General features: G+C 36.6%; 1 protein-coding gene across 1 annotated transcript in view; it reads right to left on the reverse strand.

Annotated features, from left to right (window-relative positions):
• Positions 1-496: 496 nt before the first annotated feature.
• The window catches only part of PCDH15 (protocadherin related 15), an 869139-nt gene continuing 850486 nt past the window's right edge, over positions 497-19149 (reverse strand). The window contains exons 34-36 of the mRNA XM_077874888.1: positions 17628-17633; positions 2655-2769; positions 497-1723 (exon numbers count right to left, since the gene is read on the reverse strand). Coding sequence (XP_077731014.1) covers positions 842-1723; positions 2655-2769; positions 17628-17633 — 1003 coding nt within the window. The 3' untranslated portion in view covers positions 497-841. The remainder of the gene's footprint in view (positions 1724-2654; positions 2770-17627; positions 17634-19149) is intronic.

A 19149-nucleotide genomic window follows, 5' to 3' on the forward strand; every position in this document is an offset into this window, starting at 1 on the left:
TGGACATTGCCATAAATTTATAAGATTTTTACCAATCCACATTAGAAATGGCAAAGAGGAAAGGTTAACCGATGCTAGGTTACTCTCAAAATAGTATCACATTTTTAGAATATGTGAACTACCAACGTGTGGTACTAAGTAAGCCATTCTTTTTGATTTCCAGATCTATATTTCAAACTTAATATGTTTACTTACCCAGAAAAAAGTTTTGTAAACATTTAATTATATTCACTTTTTTTTTTTCTAAATCCATCTTAACCTATATGCACCATGGAAAAGAAATAGTATAAATTTAATTTTTAAACTCCGTTTCATTTATCTCCTAATATTTGAAATGGCCATCTACAAACCTATCTGAACATGTTTGTGACTTTTTTTTTTTTATAATACTTTTGCCAAATGAAAGATACATATATGCAAAAGTAGAGTCTTCGAGATCTCATTTGTTGCAGGTTTGGTCCTAAGGATTTACTGTCTACAGATGAAATAACCGCCCCCCCATGCATTCATAAAATTCATTGCACTAGGCAGGACATCACTGGTGATATAATATTGCCAGACGGTATGAACAGAAACCCCACTAGGGAGTATTAAATTTTGATGAATTGCTGGTCTTGACAATTGCTAACTTAGGAAAGAGGAGTCTGTTCTGCCCTAATACAGTGTAGTGTGCAAGTCTGTTGTAGAGAATCTATGCTCACTTTAACAGCGTGCTTCCACTCTTAGGTCAGATAAAGATCAAGACCATGTTCCTCCCCTCAAGTGTCATTCCAGAAAGCACACAGAAGGCACTGCACACAAGAGGCTGGTCACTGCACACTCCCACCTCCTGGTCCCCGAATCAGAGTGCCGTGTTGTAGCCCTCAGAGCTGGTTCCTGGGGACCTCTCCCGGCGTGCGTCCCTGCTGTTGGCATAAGGGGGCACCTGAAAGCCCCAGGGGCCCCCAGACTGGCTCTCGCTGCTGCTGCTGCTGCTGCTGCTGCTGCTGCCACTACTGCCCGGCTCAGACTCCTCCTCACTGTCCACACCTCGCTCTACTGAAGCAGACTCTGTGCTGGCCTCCTCGGTGGCCTCTAGAGCCACTGCCTCCTCCGCGGGGCCCAGCTCACTTTCCTCTCCTGCTGTTGGTTCCTCCTCCTCCTTCTCCTCTTCCACTGGGGGCTCTTCCTCTGGCTCTTCAGGAGGCCCCTTTTTTCTACTTTTGACTTCCTTGACCTCTTCCACAACGGGCCTTCTTCTGGCAAGAAAGATGTTTTTCCTGGCCTTCTCCCCTTCTGACTCTGTGGATTCTGACTCTTCTGACTCTGGAGTAGAGCTCTCCTCCTCCTCGGAGGGCGTCTCTGACTCAGACTCCTCTTCTGTGGTCTCTGACTCGCTGAACTCGGATTCCTCTTCACTGTACTCAGTGTAGTCACTGGAGGACTCCTCCTCAGACTCCACCGTGCTTTCCGTAGCCTCCTCCTGGTCCAGAGTGAGCTTTAAATAATCCTTCTCTGCCTCCTCAAGGCGTCTCTGCCACTCTTCCCCCTCTAGATCGGCGAGGGCCCTTCTGTCCGCTAGCCCTCGAACTTTCTTGAAAATCATTGGGAAGATCCTGGCTCTCTTCCATGTCGTGTATGTGGGCTCGGCTGGTGGCGGCTTCTCAATGGTGACAACTACTTCTTCCTCCTCACTAGGCTCTCTAATTTCAACTTTGGGCTTTTTAATTTTCTTTGCCTTTTCCTGAAAATCATGAAAATGCAATTGAACTGTAAGCTGGGGGATGGTTGTGAGGTGACCTTGTCCCACACAGGTCAAGCAGAGGTGACTCTGCAGGGTTCTAAGTAGTTTCAAAGAACAAGCACACAGTTCTCCACCTGCTATTCCCACTGCATACAGTTGGAAAGTGATCACGAGAAAATATTTTATTTTGGCTTGTACATTAGAATACTAAAATCTAAGGCTTTGCCATTGTTTTCTTATTCTGAGTTTATTTTACATCTTAGATCAAAGGAGAAGGAAGCAATCATTGCCTCTCCTCTTCTCCCTCCCTACACTTTGATTAATAGTTTTATGTGTTTTCTTTAACAAAATCGTAATCAGGAGATTATGATACTTTAATTGACTAATTTCTGTGATATGTGGCTATATTCTTAATTTGGCACAGGGTAAAGCTATAGGGACATGTATTTGTTTTCATTTTTGTTTTGGATAAATGTTCCATGTAAATTTTACAGGCAAAGTATATAAATGACTCGTGAATTAAAACCTACATGACATAATTCTATTAAAATATTGGTGTCATATTCTGTTTCAGTCTGATAACTGTGCTTTTTCATGATTTTTAGGTACGCTGGACAATGTGGGAACCAAAGTAACCATTGTTTTGCAACATGATTTTTATGTGTTCCATTGTAATGTTACATTTATGAAGTGCCATTTAGGATTTTAGAAAATATAAACTTTATGGTGGCTTTATTCCAGATAGTTAGCATTTCAGAGAAGGAAATAAATTAAGCTTATACAACAATTAATTTCCTTCTATAAACAAGGCAGTGAAATGGCCCACGTTATAAATTTCTAAGGGAAGCAAGTACTAAGTGAATAGGATTTCTGATTTTTGACATTTTTCTGCAGCCTGCTATTCAAGTGGGGTTCAACATTATGGCATTACCTCTTCCTCCTCGTACTCCTCCTCCTCCTCGGCTTCACCAACTACCTCACCATACTCCTCTGGTCCAGCCGGTGGTAACAGGCGGCGACGGCTCCCATACTGCGGCATCTCATACCTGAAACAGAAACTTACAGCCTTCAACATGTTTCCATGTGGTCTTTGTAACCATGACTCATTTCTGTTTTCTTCGTTGTTTTCATCATTCCATCAACAGATATGTATATAGCACCTGTTGTGCTCCTTGTCAACTAGTCACAAAACCATAAGTAAGAACTCTAAGTTGATGGGCCAGTGGTTTTTACCACGATGGTACCCAGGGATAACAGTACAAAGAGTCAGGTTATTTCAGATTTAAGTTTGGGGAGAGACTAGGGTTTAGAGAGGGGCATATCCCACCTTAATTAGTTGAAGAATTTAGAACATGAAATAGGATCTTTGTAAACTAATAGCTTATTCAGAACAGAATGTCTCTAACTCTACACTGAAGATCTGCTTCAGACATGGTCTGGAATGGTATTTACATTCCTCTTCTGTATTTTTAGAAAGCAGTTAATATGTGTGTAGAGTGACCTGAAATGCTTATTACTGGCTTCTGAAAGATGGTTTCTTCTTAATTTCTCTTGGGCAAATCTTGAGGCTGACTAGTTAGATAAAATGTTAAAAATCTCACATGTGAGAAATGGTGAATTCAGGAATTGAGCAAATATGTTTGACTTCTATTTCTCATGTAAATAATTTTGAATCATTTTACTGCATCATTAGCGTTATAGTCGATATCACCATAGAACAGCAAACCAGAAATGAATACAGAAAGGTGGATAAAACTTGATTGAAACTAAAAGCAGATACGTAATTCTTTTCCAAAGATGAAACTGATGAAGTGGTATTTATAACGCAAATACTAGTAATAATGATAACTCCTTATTATTCACAAAAATATTGATACCAGATAAAAAAAAATCTGAAGATGTACCCATGCTCATAACTGTAATAATCTTGTCCGTATTCCTGGCCAGGATCAATTCCAGACTCCATGGATAACTCCTATTGTTCAGAAAGAGAAATTGCATTTGAAAATAAATTCTTATCACATTTCAGGTCAAACGAATTCAGATTTATTTCCAGACCTAGATTCCCATGACTCTCAGAACGCTCCTGCCAAAAAACTTTAATTACAAGTGTTAGTCAGACATATTCAAAACTTCTTTTTCTGGCTATAACTATTTTACATGAAATAAAGTTATGTTTTTACAACTGAGGGGGTAAAAAAAAGTACATTTTTCTAATGGTGACTCTGTTAGAGATTACAGATGAGCTTATTCCTTGTTCTTGGGTAATTTTTATTTTTATTTTATTTATTTTATTTTCTTGGGTAATTTTTAAAACTATCAATAGACAGTTAATACTTCACTCTATTTTAACTTGTATTATTAATGGACTTTAGCCTTGAGAAAAATTACAAAGTTACCTTCAGCGTTGTTTCACTTCCTGATAATAGCTTCATAGCATGCAGAGCACTTTTATGCATCACATTTATTTTTATGAAAGGATCTGATGATAATCATTTATATGTTAATTAAATATGACATTAATGTGTGGTATCTCTCAAGGATGTTTACATTTTAAAATATACTGCTAGTTCTGTATTTAATTATTTAAAAAAATTGTCAGGTTGGCAGCCCTTTCAAAGATTCCAGTTCTAAATTCTAAGTAATACTGATTTTTGTCAGTCTGTTCTTAAAGATATTTTTCCTGAGACACACAGATATAATTAGTTTCAAATAACTATTACATTCAATTTCAATATATTTTCATGTTTAATTATATTTTAACATTTCCAGGAGGCTGAACTGCAAAAGTGCATTAACCACATGAATTGTGCAATGACATAAAAGGGAGGGAGGAAAAAGTGTAGGTACCCCTAGGAAAATGGGTGGGTATTTATGCCTAAGATCACCTATTATTTACATAAGAATTAATTTTGTTGGTCCAAAAAATTTTTTTTGTTGGTCCAGATTTAGTAACAAGTCAGGAAAAAAGTGTCTTCTGAAGGCACATGTGTCATTAAAAAGTGTGAAACCACAGCCTTCGTGGTGGGTATGGACAATGACCCTCCCTTTGCTTTGTCACTTTAAACAACTGATTTAGTTGCCAAAATTCTAATCAGAAAATGCTATCCAAAATCTGAATTTGGGTTTCTCTTGAAAATTAAAAAGCTGGCAGCATTGGGCTCTATTTCTATGTCATGAATTTAGTTGGTGGCACTACTCCTTGCAGCGATCATGTTCTCTCCGGGCCACTGCCTGTCCTCTGGCACAATGTTTGCACCCATCGCCAAAGTTGGGTCTTCCTTGTGCTCTTCTTTCATATCTAATAACCTCCATTTGCTTCTATCACTTCCCTCCATACTTCTTCACATTCCTCCTCTCTGGTGACTTTACAGCTTACAAATACCATATGCCGAGGAATCCAATTTCAATGTTAGAACTGCTACAGTGTACCCACAAGATTGGCTCAAACAAACAGACAGGAAGATCAGCAGTACCATGTGTTAGCAGGGACATGGAGCAACTAGAACTCTCATACATTTTGGGGGAGATTATAAATCCACCAAATCCTTTGGAAAAATGGCAATAGTAGGAAAGTCAAATATATGCATATCTTTTCACAAAAATCCAATATAGTTTAGTTGATATGCTAAACATAAATGGGCACAACTGTGCACCACAGTACATCATTTGTGACAGCTGAAAGCTGGGGCCAATGCACAAGTCCATGAGATACACATGACTACCTCACACGGTAGCAGAGATGACACTCCCAGACAGAATGAGGAGCAAAACAAGTCAGGTACACATGAAACACATGATTCTATATAATCTTATTTATATAAACTTTTAAAATAGACCAACTAATGTGTGTCTTACAAGCTAGGCAAGAAGTTTTCAATCCATGATAGGTGTAACTTGGATAAACCTCATTGGCTACACTATGGCTACTGTGCAGTAAAAGTCTACATTTTGACAGAAGAAAATCCTGCCATTTGTGTCAGCCTGGGTGGGAACTGAGGATGTTACACTGGAGAAAACAAGCAAGACACAGAAAGGCAAATGTGGGATGGTATAAATTCTGTGTGGAATAAAAAAAATACATAAAAATAAATAAAAAGTCAAATTCATAGAAATGGAGGTTAGAAAAGTAGTTGTCAGGGGCTAGGGATGAGGGAAGTAGGGAAAGCTGGTAAAAGGGTGCAAATCTTAACTACAAGATGAGAAAGTTCTGAAGACTGAATGTGTCACATGGTGACTGCAGTTGGTAACAATGAATGTGTAATTGAGATTTGGTAAAAAAGAGAAGTTAACTGTTCTTACCAAATAGCAAATCACCACAATGTAGACTTTAAATATCTTACAATTTTGTCAATTATACTTCAACAAAGCTGAAACTTTTGGATAGATAGATATAGATACAGATATGGATATAGAGAGATATAGCCTTAAAATACTTCTCTTAGGGGTTAAAATAGAAGCCTGTTGAATGGTTAGGGAAAGGAGAAATAATATCTTCATGTTGACAGGGAAAGGCTTGGTTTCTGGAGACCAAGCTTTGTAAAAATTTATCTAGTTGTGCAGTAGGATCTGTATACCTCTATGTCTGCAGTTCTAATTCAACAAAAAGTGTTCATTACAGAAAGGGGACGGGAAATGAGGTCAACAGAGGTCAGTAAGAATTGGGGCAAAGTTAAAGTTTAAATTTAAGTTATTCAAACTAAATGACTTTATATACGTGTGTGTGTGTGTGTGTGTGTGTGTGTGTGTGTGTGTTTCCATATTGGTAGGCTTAGACTTTTGAAGCATCTAAAACCCAATGTGATTATACTGGCTTAAAAGAAGTAAATTGATCTCAGAACTAATACTTTGAAACTGCTGGGCCAGTGTGTGCTTAATCTAAAATGGAGACTATGTATTATGAAAAGACCACCAAATGTTTCTGAAGTTGAATCCTAAATTTTCATCAATGGAAGAATGGATAAAGAAAATGCAGTATGTAAATACAGTGGAATATCAGTCAGGCCTTAAAAAGGAAGGCAGTTGTCACTATATGCAACAACGAGGATGCACGTGGAGGACATTACACCGGGTGAGATAAATTGGTCACAGTGGGACAAATGCTGCATGATTCCGTGGTGCAAAATATTGAAAATTATCAGTCTCATAGAAGCAGGAAATATAATGATGTTGCTAGATGGTGGGGAGTGGGCAAAATTTCAGCTGGAGTAAAGTTTCAGTTAAGCGGGATGGAAAATCACACTGTGTTATGATAGTTAACCACACTGCATTCTACACTTAAAATTTGTTAAAAGGGAAGAACTCAAATTAATGTGTTCTTACAATTAAAAACAAAAAAAAAAACTATTTTGAAGTTGAAATTTAATAACTTTTAGCAATAATGAGGGTATTATGCTGAGTGATATAAGTCAATCGGAGAAGGACAAACAGTGTATGTTCTCATTCATTTGGGGAATATAAATAATAGTGAAAGGGAATATAAGGGAAAGGAGAAGAAATGTGTGGGAAATATCAGAAAGGGAGACTGAACATGAAGACTCCTAACTCTGGGAAATGAACTAGGGGTGGTGGAAGGGGAGGAGGGTGGGGGGTGGGGGTGAGTGAGTGATGGGCACTGAGGGGGACACTTGATGGGATGAGCACTGGGTGTTATTCTGTATGTTGGTAAATTGAACACCAATAAAAATTAATTTATTAAAAAATAATGAAAACAAATATTTATAGAAACATAATGAAACTGAGCGGATTTCAGATGTTAAGAGTTAGAATCCAGTAATTTTCTTTACACATACTTATCTTTTTTTTTTTCCTAAAGGGAGAATAAAGCTTAGCTTGTGCTAGTTCTGATATATATACTGGCCTCAAAATGGCTTAAAAAATATTATAGAAGGATGGAAGCAACTGGGAAGGAATCCAGGGAACTTAATCTTTGATGCAATTAGTCACTCTGTAGTCTGAGCTGGGCAGAAAAAGACAGAGGATGGTAGAATGGAATAACCTGAAAGGTCCCTCTGGGATTCTTGTTCCACCCATTACTGAAGGGCAGAGCATCAACTATTCAGAAAAATATAATAATCAATAAATGGAGGAAGCGCGTGGCAACCATTATGATCCCTAACTGGCCTGATCAGACAGGAATGTGGACCCTCTCTGCTCTCCACCCGTTTCCAGCTGCCACACATTTTTGCTGACCACACAGAGAAGCCAGGATTAATTTAGTATTTCACTGACGAAGAATAAACATGTATACTAATGCAAACAAAAGCAACATATTACTACCAGTTACGGAATTTCCTTCCTACCATGCTCCAGCTGCTGAGGTAGGAGCTTGTACACTAAATATTACCACCAAGATTTTATAGAAGATGAAAATGCTTCTCAGGAAGGTGCAGATCTTGGCTAACATCTTGCATGAGGAATTGGCATTTGGATTTTAAGTCTGATTTGTCTGATTCAATCATCTATGGAGATGCCTTCATAGAAATTTTTACTCAAATTTTATAAAATTTGGATATTCCTGTCACTCAACCTCCGAATTTTGGAGGGTAAATTCTCATCACAAAATGCCTCTCTTTAGCAAAGTTAAGATCCTGTTGTTAAAAAAAAGGGGGGGGGGGATAAGAAGAATAGTTTTTAAGTAAAACTTATAGAATACTAAATCTGCCAAAAGAAAGAGACATTTAAAATTAACGTTATTTTTTAAAAGGGTAGAGAGTGTATGAGCATAATAAATATGAATTATAGGCATTTGTTGTATAATTCCGAATATCTTTTTCTCATTGTGGAAGAAAATGTCATAGGCACTTTGAAGTAGTAGACATGTGCCCAAGGGTAGTATATTTTATTTAAAGCACCTGAAATGATTAAAGACTATTTATCACGACCCAATTTCTACTTTTCCTTATTTCAGTCCCGATGCCAGCGTTCCTTCCTCAAACATCGCCTAACCCAAAGCTCTCATCTCAGGAATGGTTCTGATGAATCCAGGTTCACCAAGACAAGAGACTCATCTGGTTCATGATTGGTCTCCTTCAATGATAGCTTGTTTTCAATAGGAGCAAAGGTCTTATTTGTCTAACTCCAAGAGAATGAGGCTGAAAATTTAGAATTTCAGCCCGCAGCAAGCAAAAGAGACTTGCTTGCTTACTTATTTTATGTATTTGTTTTCATTTTAAACCACCTCTTCTCTGTCTTGTAAAATTATGCCACGTGGGCAGCCACCCACTCTGCCTGCGTGTAAGATGAGCCTTAACAGTGACATAAAATACCATGGAGACTCAGCGAGGTCGAAAAGAAAAAGAAAATTGATACCTCTGGTTTAAGAAGAGAAGGCCTCAGCAGTTGCTGTTGCTGCCAAAGGAAATTAAAACAGAAAAAAGGTTTAGAAAATAATTCAGGTGGAAAACGGAGATGATGATTGAAAAGAGAGAAAAAAAGGCCACAGCTTAAAACTGGTTACCTTGGGATTATGATTTATTAATCATGTGATAGCTACCGATATTTTGACGATTTATGGTGGAAAATGAAATAACAAATTCTTTGTTTCCATTTTATCATGGTTTTAATCAACATCAAAGTTAATTGCGTTTAATAAATAAAAACCCATAAATAACTTTTTGGTTCCAACTTCTCAGTACAAAAAGTTATTTATGATTTGAAAAGCACTTTAAGTGCCACGGGATCCTTTTGAACAAGTTTAACCTTGTTTTAAATTGCCCCTCTTTTTTTCTCCCCAATCGCATTCAATGTAATCAGGTTCATTTGTGAGGAGGGTAGAGCACATGACATAATGATACAGTCGCAACATACGCATCATCATATTTAAGAAACGTCCCTGATCTTTCTTTACCAAAACATGGATGGCTTACAGTGGAACATTGGGTGTGCTTCTGGAAATTCTTTTGTGATCAGGGAAATCACCCTTCCTTGGATTTTGCTGGCATCACTCCTTACTGCCTCTCAACCTTACTCATACTTATTTAAAGGGAACAAGGTCCCTACTGCTCTGTTTTCTGATAATTTAAACAGATGAGAACAAGAGACACAGTTCAAATTTTGGTTTATCCAAGAGTGGATAAACCACACGAATCTGAAGTGGGAATGGCATTGGGAATGTGGGCAGAGAAGTTCTGGGAGACAAGTTCACCAGCGGAGCAGCTGTTGGAAATGGCCAGGGAGAACAGCTATGTGGCTGAAGAGGTAGATTTTCCGTGACACGGCCTTGGCCCAGGTAAGGCATTCATGGAAAGGAGCGGAAGCTGAAGTTAGAGATAGTCTGATCCAATCTCTTAGCTATTATAATTGTCCCTGAAAACTGGTTATTCTTAAATGCATTCATCTTGCTTTCCAAAGACGTTAGGACTTGTGCATTCTCAAGTAACGGCCAATGAGGTCGTGTGCTCATTTAACTCTCTTGACTGGGAAGCTGTCTGCCAAACTCTGCTAGGTTCTTGGTGGCATCACTGACAGCAGCACGTTCAGAGCAGCTAGCCGAATACCACCAGCCAGGATGAATGCCTACCATCTTCTCCGCAGACTGAGAATCAAATTAACACGATGGTGTGAGATTTCCCACAGTCTGGCTTTTTAAGATCTTAAGCTCTAATGTGTTAGGAAGGAGACTTGGACTGGTAAAAAGGAACAGAAGTCCCAGGTTTCTAAATTAGGTCTCTAGCCTTAGAAAAATAAGTTTGGGGGAATGTCACAATGCCGAGTAGAGGCAATTTAGGAAAAAATAAATTCATCCTTGGAAAGGTGAGTATTTGTATTTGTTCACCCACTTAAAACCCCAGAACAAAACAGCAATAGGTATAAAAGAGAGTAAACAGCATAGCATACTTATAAGTTTTATTGAAATAAAGGAAAATACCCTAGTTATGAAAGAATATAAATCAGTCCTGCCTGTAATGCAAATATTTTCCTAGTAAGCTTGATATAACACCATAAAGCCCTTACCTCTGATGCATAACCTCTCCTGCAAGGCAGAAACAAAGAAATCAGTATTAAACAACTTAGAGTTTCAGATCAAATAAAATTATAGATAAGGGTGTTTTTAAAAAATCTGAGAAAAAAGGAGAAGATAATTTTTACTAAAAATTGTCTCGTTGAGAAATACATTTTATCAGAAGAATCGAGGTTCCATGTCTGCATTACTGAGAACAATTATCAGCCCAGACTCTCGTGCCATATGAAAACTAAACTTTACATGGTCAATTTTATCTCAAGGGTGTTTAAAAGCACATTTGACACTGTTATTGCCAACTGGATTAAAAATATTCCATATCATCTCTAACCTAAACAAGTTTTGATAGATATTAGATACTTATTTGGGGGAAGAGATGTGTTTTATACATGAAGAGCATATCGGTACAGGATAAAAAATGATCTCAGTGACTAAAATATATTCTTCCAAGCATTTGTAAGATGTTTTTTTTTTCTGTCTGTTTGCATCAATTTATTCTAAAACTAATGAATGCAAAGTACTTGCTAGCCTTTAAGAGTCACTGACCTTACCAGATATGAGAGCTGAAGATTTTCATTTTCGTTTTCAATATTACATAAAGATCTATAAAGTTCATGGACTGTAAGTTGGGGAAATGTTCAACTGTACTTGAGAGGGGGAAAAAAAAGTCTAAAATGCTTTTTGCGTTAAATGTCACTAATTATAAAGATTTTTAATTTGTTATTTGCTAAACAGTTGACCTAAAGTCCTATATATTATGAACCAAGTATACAAAGCCGGTAACTGCTATAAAGAGGCACATACATAACTTTAAAGTCCAACAAAACAATCTCTGTAGCAAATTTCTTTAAAATATTACAAGGGCTTACGAAATAAGTCTACTTATCTGAACAAATCTTAAGTGGCTAAGGCATTGCTGATTGAAATGGTTGGTCATAATGGTACTAAAATGCTTACTTAATCCTGTTGGCAATTTGTTACTTGAAATGGTTCTGTAGTGAGTTTTGCTTCTATGGTTCTGCCAATAGTTATGAGAACAGTAATCCTTCTAAAGCATTTAGGAGTTCGTTAATTTGCATCTGAGATAGAGAAAGCTCATTCTCTGGTTTTAATAATGAGCATCGAGTCACATATGTGACGTGAAGTGTCAACCAAAGCTGGACTTCATTCTCCAGGATATTTAAGCTGACTTTTTTTTTTTCATTAGTTGTATTTTCCTTAAATATGGAAAATAAAAGATCAAGAGATGAGCTACACTGTTTCCATTAACCTTTTTGTTATCTCTCATGTGATTATTTGTATTGTTTGTTTCAGCTTGAAGGCAGAAAGCAGCTTGAAGAAGGTTCACAACAGAATCAATATGCATCATTGTCTGTATGCTTTCGATTAACATGACTTCCTGGTGCTCTTTATAAGACCAATCGTATAATATTGATGCGTTTTTATGTAGATTATATCCAATGGGTATTAATTATTCATTTTACACCATTTGTATGCACTAAGTTTACTTTTAACAGTAAGGAAATGTATGGTAACCTAATTTCGTCATTTAAAAAGATATCTAACAATTTCTTATTCTTCTTTCTAATTCTTTAAATAGAATATATTGAATGCAGAAGATACAAAATGATATTCTTTTTCTGGAGCTTGGTTGTCAGGTTGTGGGGACTCAAGATTCGAGAACAGGAATATCATGGCCTGTGTACTCAAAGAATATAGGTCTCATGAAGAAGGCATTCTAACTGACTTTTATGATGAAGAGAGATCTCTAAATAGAATGTGCAAGTAAAAAACTAGATATAAAACATGGGAATGGATGTTTCATTTGAAAAGTGTAAGATACTAATAAAATATTCAGGCTAAACAGATATTATAAAAATGTTACAGAAAGTATTATAAATTCAGTAAGGCTGTAGATACCTACATAAAATTGTTATTTGGAGTTTCTATAATATTTGTTTGAAATTAGAGAATACATTATCAAAGAATTTCTTTCACGTATTCAAAAAGCGGGTACAAAATAGCTTTAAAAAACACACAGTCATATTAAAGGCTTACACAATCATGAATAATACCTTGTCAGAGTCCGCCAAATAGCACAAGTTCTCATGCATATGACCAGCTGCCAACAAAAACTCCAACTGAAGTGTTTCAGTGAAAGAGAGAAAAAAATCATGTTCAAGAACCCCAAGAAGGAAATTACTCTTGATTTGGATGAAAAGAATCTGAAGCAGAGGAGCTAATGAAAATAATTAGATTTATAGGCTTTTTTAAAAAAAAATCTGATACTATCAATTCGGGGATGACAAACCAAATTCTTGAAGGAATATCACATAATGTAGGAGCTGAACAAAACCTTTGAAATGATGCACTACTAGACCCTGACCCTATATTAATATACTTACGATGGAAGTTATCAAGCAAGACTTTTGACTCTATTTTGAAATTGTGCTTTGTTTTTATGTGCAGACTTTTATCTTCTACAATATTAAAACTAATAGGTCACATAATTACACTTGTATTCAAAGTGGGGAATTCCAGTAAATAAAATGTATTCCGTGTGTTACATGGGAAAACAGCCTAATTACTTGTTGGTCAAGTGTAGCTTTCATTAAAGAGATAGGAACATAGCACTTAGCTGAGCTGATGCCTCCAAGAATTTAATTGAGTTGAGTTCTGAGAACAACTACAACATAAAATTTCTTTCTTAAGTATAAATTTTCATCACCTTTGCCTAACAAAGAGTAAAGGCCTATAAAAAACTGATGACTGTTCACTAGATATATTCCTTCTTGATTTCTATTTAAAAGGTTTAGATTTTATTTGTACGACTAAATTCGGATGATTTATCCAGAGTAACAAAAGGTAACTAGAAATGAAGCCAATATACTTCTCTAAAATTTTGGTAGGTAAACATTTTATATTAATGATAAACTTCATAAAAATATTTATAATTTTCATCAATCACATAATAAATTAACTCACACTAGATAAGCCTTTGTAGACATTTATTTAACCTCATTTTGATGAAACTGATGAGAATTTCTTTATTAAACTGGAGATAAATATTTTCTTTGAAGAACCTCCTGATAAAATTATAATTATGAGATGTTATCATCATAATGTGGTCAAGCAAAACTGAAGACCTCTTTAAACATCTGTGGGAACAACGAAATGTCTTACAAAAGCCAACAAGTCAAGATTTATTTTCATTATAAAGAAGAGAAGAGAAAGCACAATGAGAAATAGAATAAGACAGTTAATTGAAAAAGTAAAAGATTTTTCAAGTGTATAAGCATACTAGTAAGATAAAAGCAAGCCAGAGTAAAGACTGTTCTTGTAAGAAAACAGATGACTACATCTTATAGCACCTGGGATTTATTTTGGAATATCATCATGTCTGTCAAATCCTACATTTCCGGTTACATAACATTTTTACTTTGGGAATGTTTAATCTTACCAGATACATAGGCTTCAAGGAAAGAACAGAACCTATAATAGCATTTTTTAGATTATTTTAACAGTTTGCTTTTTTTTTTTTTTCCTGGAGCAGTAAAATAAAACTATGATCAAAACGTCAATGTAGACATTACTGTATTAACATGCTAAGAAGCCATTGGTTAAAGCTGAATATCTAACCTTCTTGCCCACATATTCCCATTGAAAAATAGATTGAAATTACTTACTTTTTAAATAAATGCAGACAAATAATGCTACTTCGTAGTTAAGAAAATTAAGGTAAATCTATAATATGAGTTAGAAATGATGAGGTTAATAATCTTTAAAAGTAAAAAAATGAGGAAAAAAACAGCATTGCACTGAGTTTAGGGTAAAAGAATGGAATCTTCTTTAATGTTCGAATTTGCCTGCGCTCGAAAATTTTGGTCAACAGAAGAGTTGTCCAGTTAAGATAGGAAAAGCAGCATTACAGTGAAGTAGATTGACTGTGAGATTGGTTCTCCGTTTCCTCGGCAAAACTGTGCAAATTCCCCTGGGGTTGTTGAGACGTCACGTCCACATTTTCTCTCTCTGGAGGGCAACTTGTCTCTAGTTTCCAGCTGTGTGTTGCTGGAAAGTTTTTTTCTATTTGACTGTACATGTTAGCAACTGACTTTTCAAGGTCCGCTAAGTTTTTTATATGCTTGAGGATGCCCTTTGGTTGTTTCTGGGGGTCTGTGTCACACACGCTCGTGGATGCTGGTAGCTGTGCGACAGAGGGCTCCACGTCCTCGGCAGGTGTCACACTGACAGTGTGCTTCACAACTGGTACACAGACACACGTAGTGGATGGAGCCCAAGACGGAGGGGACAGAGGAGAAGGAAGAGGAGGGGATGGTGGGGGGAGGGAGGGAAGTGAAGGTAGAAGAGGTGATGGAGAAGAAGAGGGAGGAGAAGGTGGGGTGGAAAGTGGGAGAAATGGAGGTGGAGGAGGAAGAGGAGGAGGAGGAGGAGGAGGGGCAGGCGGAGGAGAGATGTTTGGTGGTTTGGGAAGGATTTCGAAAATGTTCCTTCCGGCTTCAACTGTCAACAGACATGTGGGCATCTCTCTCCTAAAAACCGGGGAATTTAAAATGCAGGGCATTGAAGGAGAAAGTTCCAAAGAACAGTCCGCGGGAGAGATGATGACATCAGGTTCTGCCTGGAGTTCCACAGTTCTCGAAACAGTTGTCAAAGTGGAGTAGGAGGAGTGAGACGAAGGAGAGAGAAATGAGGAGTCTGAAGACAGAGATTCCACATGCTGTGCTCCACGTGGGAGCAGGGGCTGGCCTGGCCTTGCTTCTCCCATCTCGGGCACACTGGATTCTCCAGCTGCAGGCAGGGGGTTCCTACTACCTCTCTGGTCTGGAGGGGTTCCAGGGCTTTCCTTCCCACCTTCCGGCCTGCGGCTCCTCCGTGGCTCCAGCTCTAGGGTTTCTGGCCTCCTGGGAAGTTCCCACACTGGTCTCTGAGGGAAGCACACTGGCTGATGCCATATCCTCTGAAACATTTCCCTTGGGCCCCTCAGGGACTTACTCCTGGCTTGTGTTTTGGGCAAAAATGAGTCTATAAAATCTGTTCTTAGTAAAAAGTCGGAGTTTGTTGGTCTTGGATCTACAGCTTCCTTATAAAGAGTACTGTGGAGACTGAAGGCGTCCTCCTCAGACATCAGTGTGAACTTCCTTGCTGACTTGGGCTGGTTGTTCCTAAGGGATCCATCTACATGAGCCTGCTTGTGAGCCTCAATAGTGCTGGAAGGAAAAGGCATCACACTGTGTGGACTTTTCCTGTCTTCTGAGACTGACTTATCTCCCCTGCTTTGTTGGAAATGGTAGAGAAGGAAAAGACTTGAAAGAAAAGAAGATAATGAAATGTAAGGAAACAGGTCGTGACATAGCTTTCATGAGAAAGGTGTCTTTATGGTTCGCATTACTACTTCAAAATATAAAAGGCCAAATAACACTAATCTACTGAAGCAAGACATTACTTTCATGTCCCTGTTCTCAGAAAGACAGAGCAAGAAAAGCTTGAGAGCTGTGCGTAGCATGAGACATTTTTTTTCTTTCTTTTAGAAAATGCAACAATCTGTAGACTGTTTTTTGTTTTGTTTTGTTTTGTTGTTTTTGTTTTTGTTTTTGTTTTCCAGTTAGTTTGATACAGCGAAGTATCCCTGGCCACACGTAACAGTTCTCTTATGTAGAAATCATGATTTTCCAAATTGCAAACCAGCATTTTGGCTAATGGTTTCCCATCCTTTGCTTTGGTTGAGGATGCTCAGAGCTGACTGGGGAGAAGGATCCTTAGCTGTATCTGATTCAGTACCATTATCTCTCATCTCAGTAATTCTGTCCTGGAGCTAAAGTACACTCCCATCTGAGGATAAAGCTTACAAGAGAATACAGAAAGGAGTTTTCTATTTCCCAGATTAGAGAATCAAAGTCTCCAAGGACAGGTGGGAGAATTTCTCACAGAGGTCAAAATCACAATTGAGGAATTGAATTTATGCTAGAATCTTGAGATTATTTCCTTTTATTTCGATTTTAAGCTTAATCAGTTTTAAAATGCAATAAACATTACAAATAAGAAGAGGGGCTGTTGGTATTTATTTTGAATGTGATCTGCATCAAATTTTGGTCAAGACTGACTTTAATGAAAAGATTTATGTTCAAAGAATGTAATTTTGATACCCCTGGATTTGCTCATACACTGACGCTGACTTAGGGTGGCCAGAGTGATAAATAAAATCTACTAAGTGAAGGGACATAAGCAAGTGTCTCCAATGAAAGCAGCGGGACCTTTCCCCAGGAAGGCTGGCTGGTTTTGATTAGTCTCTCATCAGACTTTGCTCTCAAGCTCAAACCGAGTAACATTTAATATTTACCAACACAGAAGGAATGAAATACTGTGAATAAAAATTAAGTGACCACTTTGAAAAATCAGAATGACAGGGGAGGCAATAAAATGCCATATAAAGCCAAAGTTGTCATTGTGTCAGTTCACAAAGATACAAACTATGAAGGGAGACTCCTCACAGGTGGACTTGCGGTATCAGGCCCATCTAGATAATTTGGGAAGGATAGACAATTTTGATTAAACAGACAGCAAAGTCATTTTTTAAAAATGGACTTGGCACATTATTGGGTAATTTTTGAAATGGATTTGTTCTTGGTTTAATTTTTTGTTGGAAAGAACTGTGTATATAATGGAACCGCATCACTTTTGACTGAGAGATATCTTGAAATACTTTTAACAAATTAAAAGTGAGAATTTCGATACACTTCTTGGTAGGCACAGGTTTCCAAGATACCAAAAGGGAATGAGATACGGAAGATAGAAATTTCTTTTTAAAAGCAAACGACTCCATGGGAAAAGACGAAGATTACTATGTTCAGAGTAAAACTTAATCTATTCTCTTGTATCTTTTTTTCCCTAATGCCTTGTATTAGAATGATATTATTTACTTACTTATGCCTATGTATCCACAGGTGGGAAAGAGAAAACATGCGACAGAAAAAAAAAAAAAAAAAAAAAGAAGAAGAAGAAGAAGAGTTTGAACTATAGTTAAATTGAGGTGATTAGGACAATACTAACAGGAACTTGCTTTAAACATTTACTATGTATATCCAGAAAAGAAAATGCATGTTTTTATATTTTCTTTGTATTTACTCCTAAGGATGATATGTAATAATATTTTAGATAAAATCATCTGGCATTTATTTGGTTGTCTCATCACATAAAATAGCCAACTATCCATTTCCTATACATACCTAAAATTCACTTTCATTATATATGGCTGATTTCAATCCCAAAACAGGTATTTTAAATGAGATTCTAAGAATTGTTTCTATGTCTTAACTGAAAAATTAGTCACACTGATTTATAAAGAAGATATACAAATTGTCTACAAGAAAGTAAATACACGAGTACTATAATGACTATCACAGAGCGATTGTTGAATCTGTATGAAGTTATGAATTAGATCATTAAGATTTTTTTCAAAATGACCTTTGATTTTTTTCTTTTAAATTTGATAATAATTCATTTGGAGTTAGTCCATTTTCTAGTAACTTATGTTCAGAATCCCTGTATATAAAGTTTTTAAATAGATAGGTTAAACATTTGTTAAAGATATTTAAATGTGCAGAACTCAAAACACTTCATTGAATACATATTAATTGCAAAATACTCTAAGTCTACCACAATTTTTTCAAATAAAAGTAGTCCTTAAGTGTTGCTATTTGAAAATGATCACATCAAACTATATTGATTCCAGATGATGTAATAGTATACTTTCTTTTGTTAAGTAAAAATGAATATATATCCCTCACTAATTTCAAGTGAAACAACTTTACACATAAGTCTTTTTTGTCTTCTGAATATTTTTTGCTGGAGAGAAGTGGTTAATATGAAGAGAATCAAATCGTATTGGCTCAATTCCTGCATTCACCAGTAATTCAAAAAAAAGACCATCATTTTCAATTCATCAAAAGATTTAAAAACTATATTTAAAGCATGAATCCTGCATTATATCATTTTAAAAATAGAATCTCAAACACTAAACTCTCAAGCATTAAATTCAATGTTAGTGTTAAGATATGCAACATTAAAATGAGTTTTGACATTTTTAAAACTTCTTAACATCACCTTGTACGGTAGTATTAATATGGCAAATAATACTGATACATGTGTTTAAAACCAGTTTTCCCATGAAAAGGTAAATTTCATAATTTTTGCGGCTTGCTTTATTCCTACTAGTAAATGCTACAAATGTAACACAGTAAGTAATGTCTTTTCATCCTTCAACTCCACTAAATTCCAGTTAATAAAAGGTGTCTTTGATATAATTTAATTCAGTAATAATCAAAATTTTATACTATCCTTTGTTTGTTTTGCATTTCATGTCCAAAAACTGTTTAAAGCATCAGCAAGCTGAATAAGTCCGAAAGGAATCAGGCTACGTGGGTAGCGTTATCGAAACATCTGTGAC

The sequence above is a fragment of the Canis aureus genome, chromosome 27, assembly GCF_053574225.1.
Source record: "Canis aureus isolate CA01 chromosome 27, VMU_Caureus_v.1.0, whole genome shotgun sequence".
NCBI classification, from domain to species: domain Eukaryota; kingdom Metazoa; phylum Chordata; class Mammalia; order Carnivora; family Canidae; genus Canis; species Canis aureus.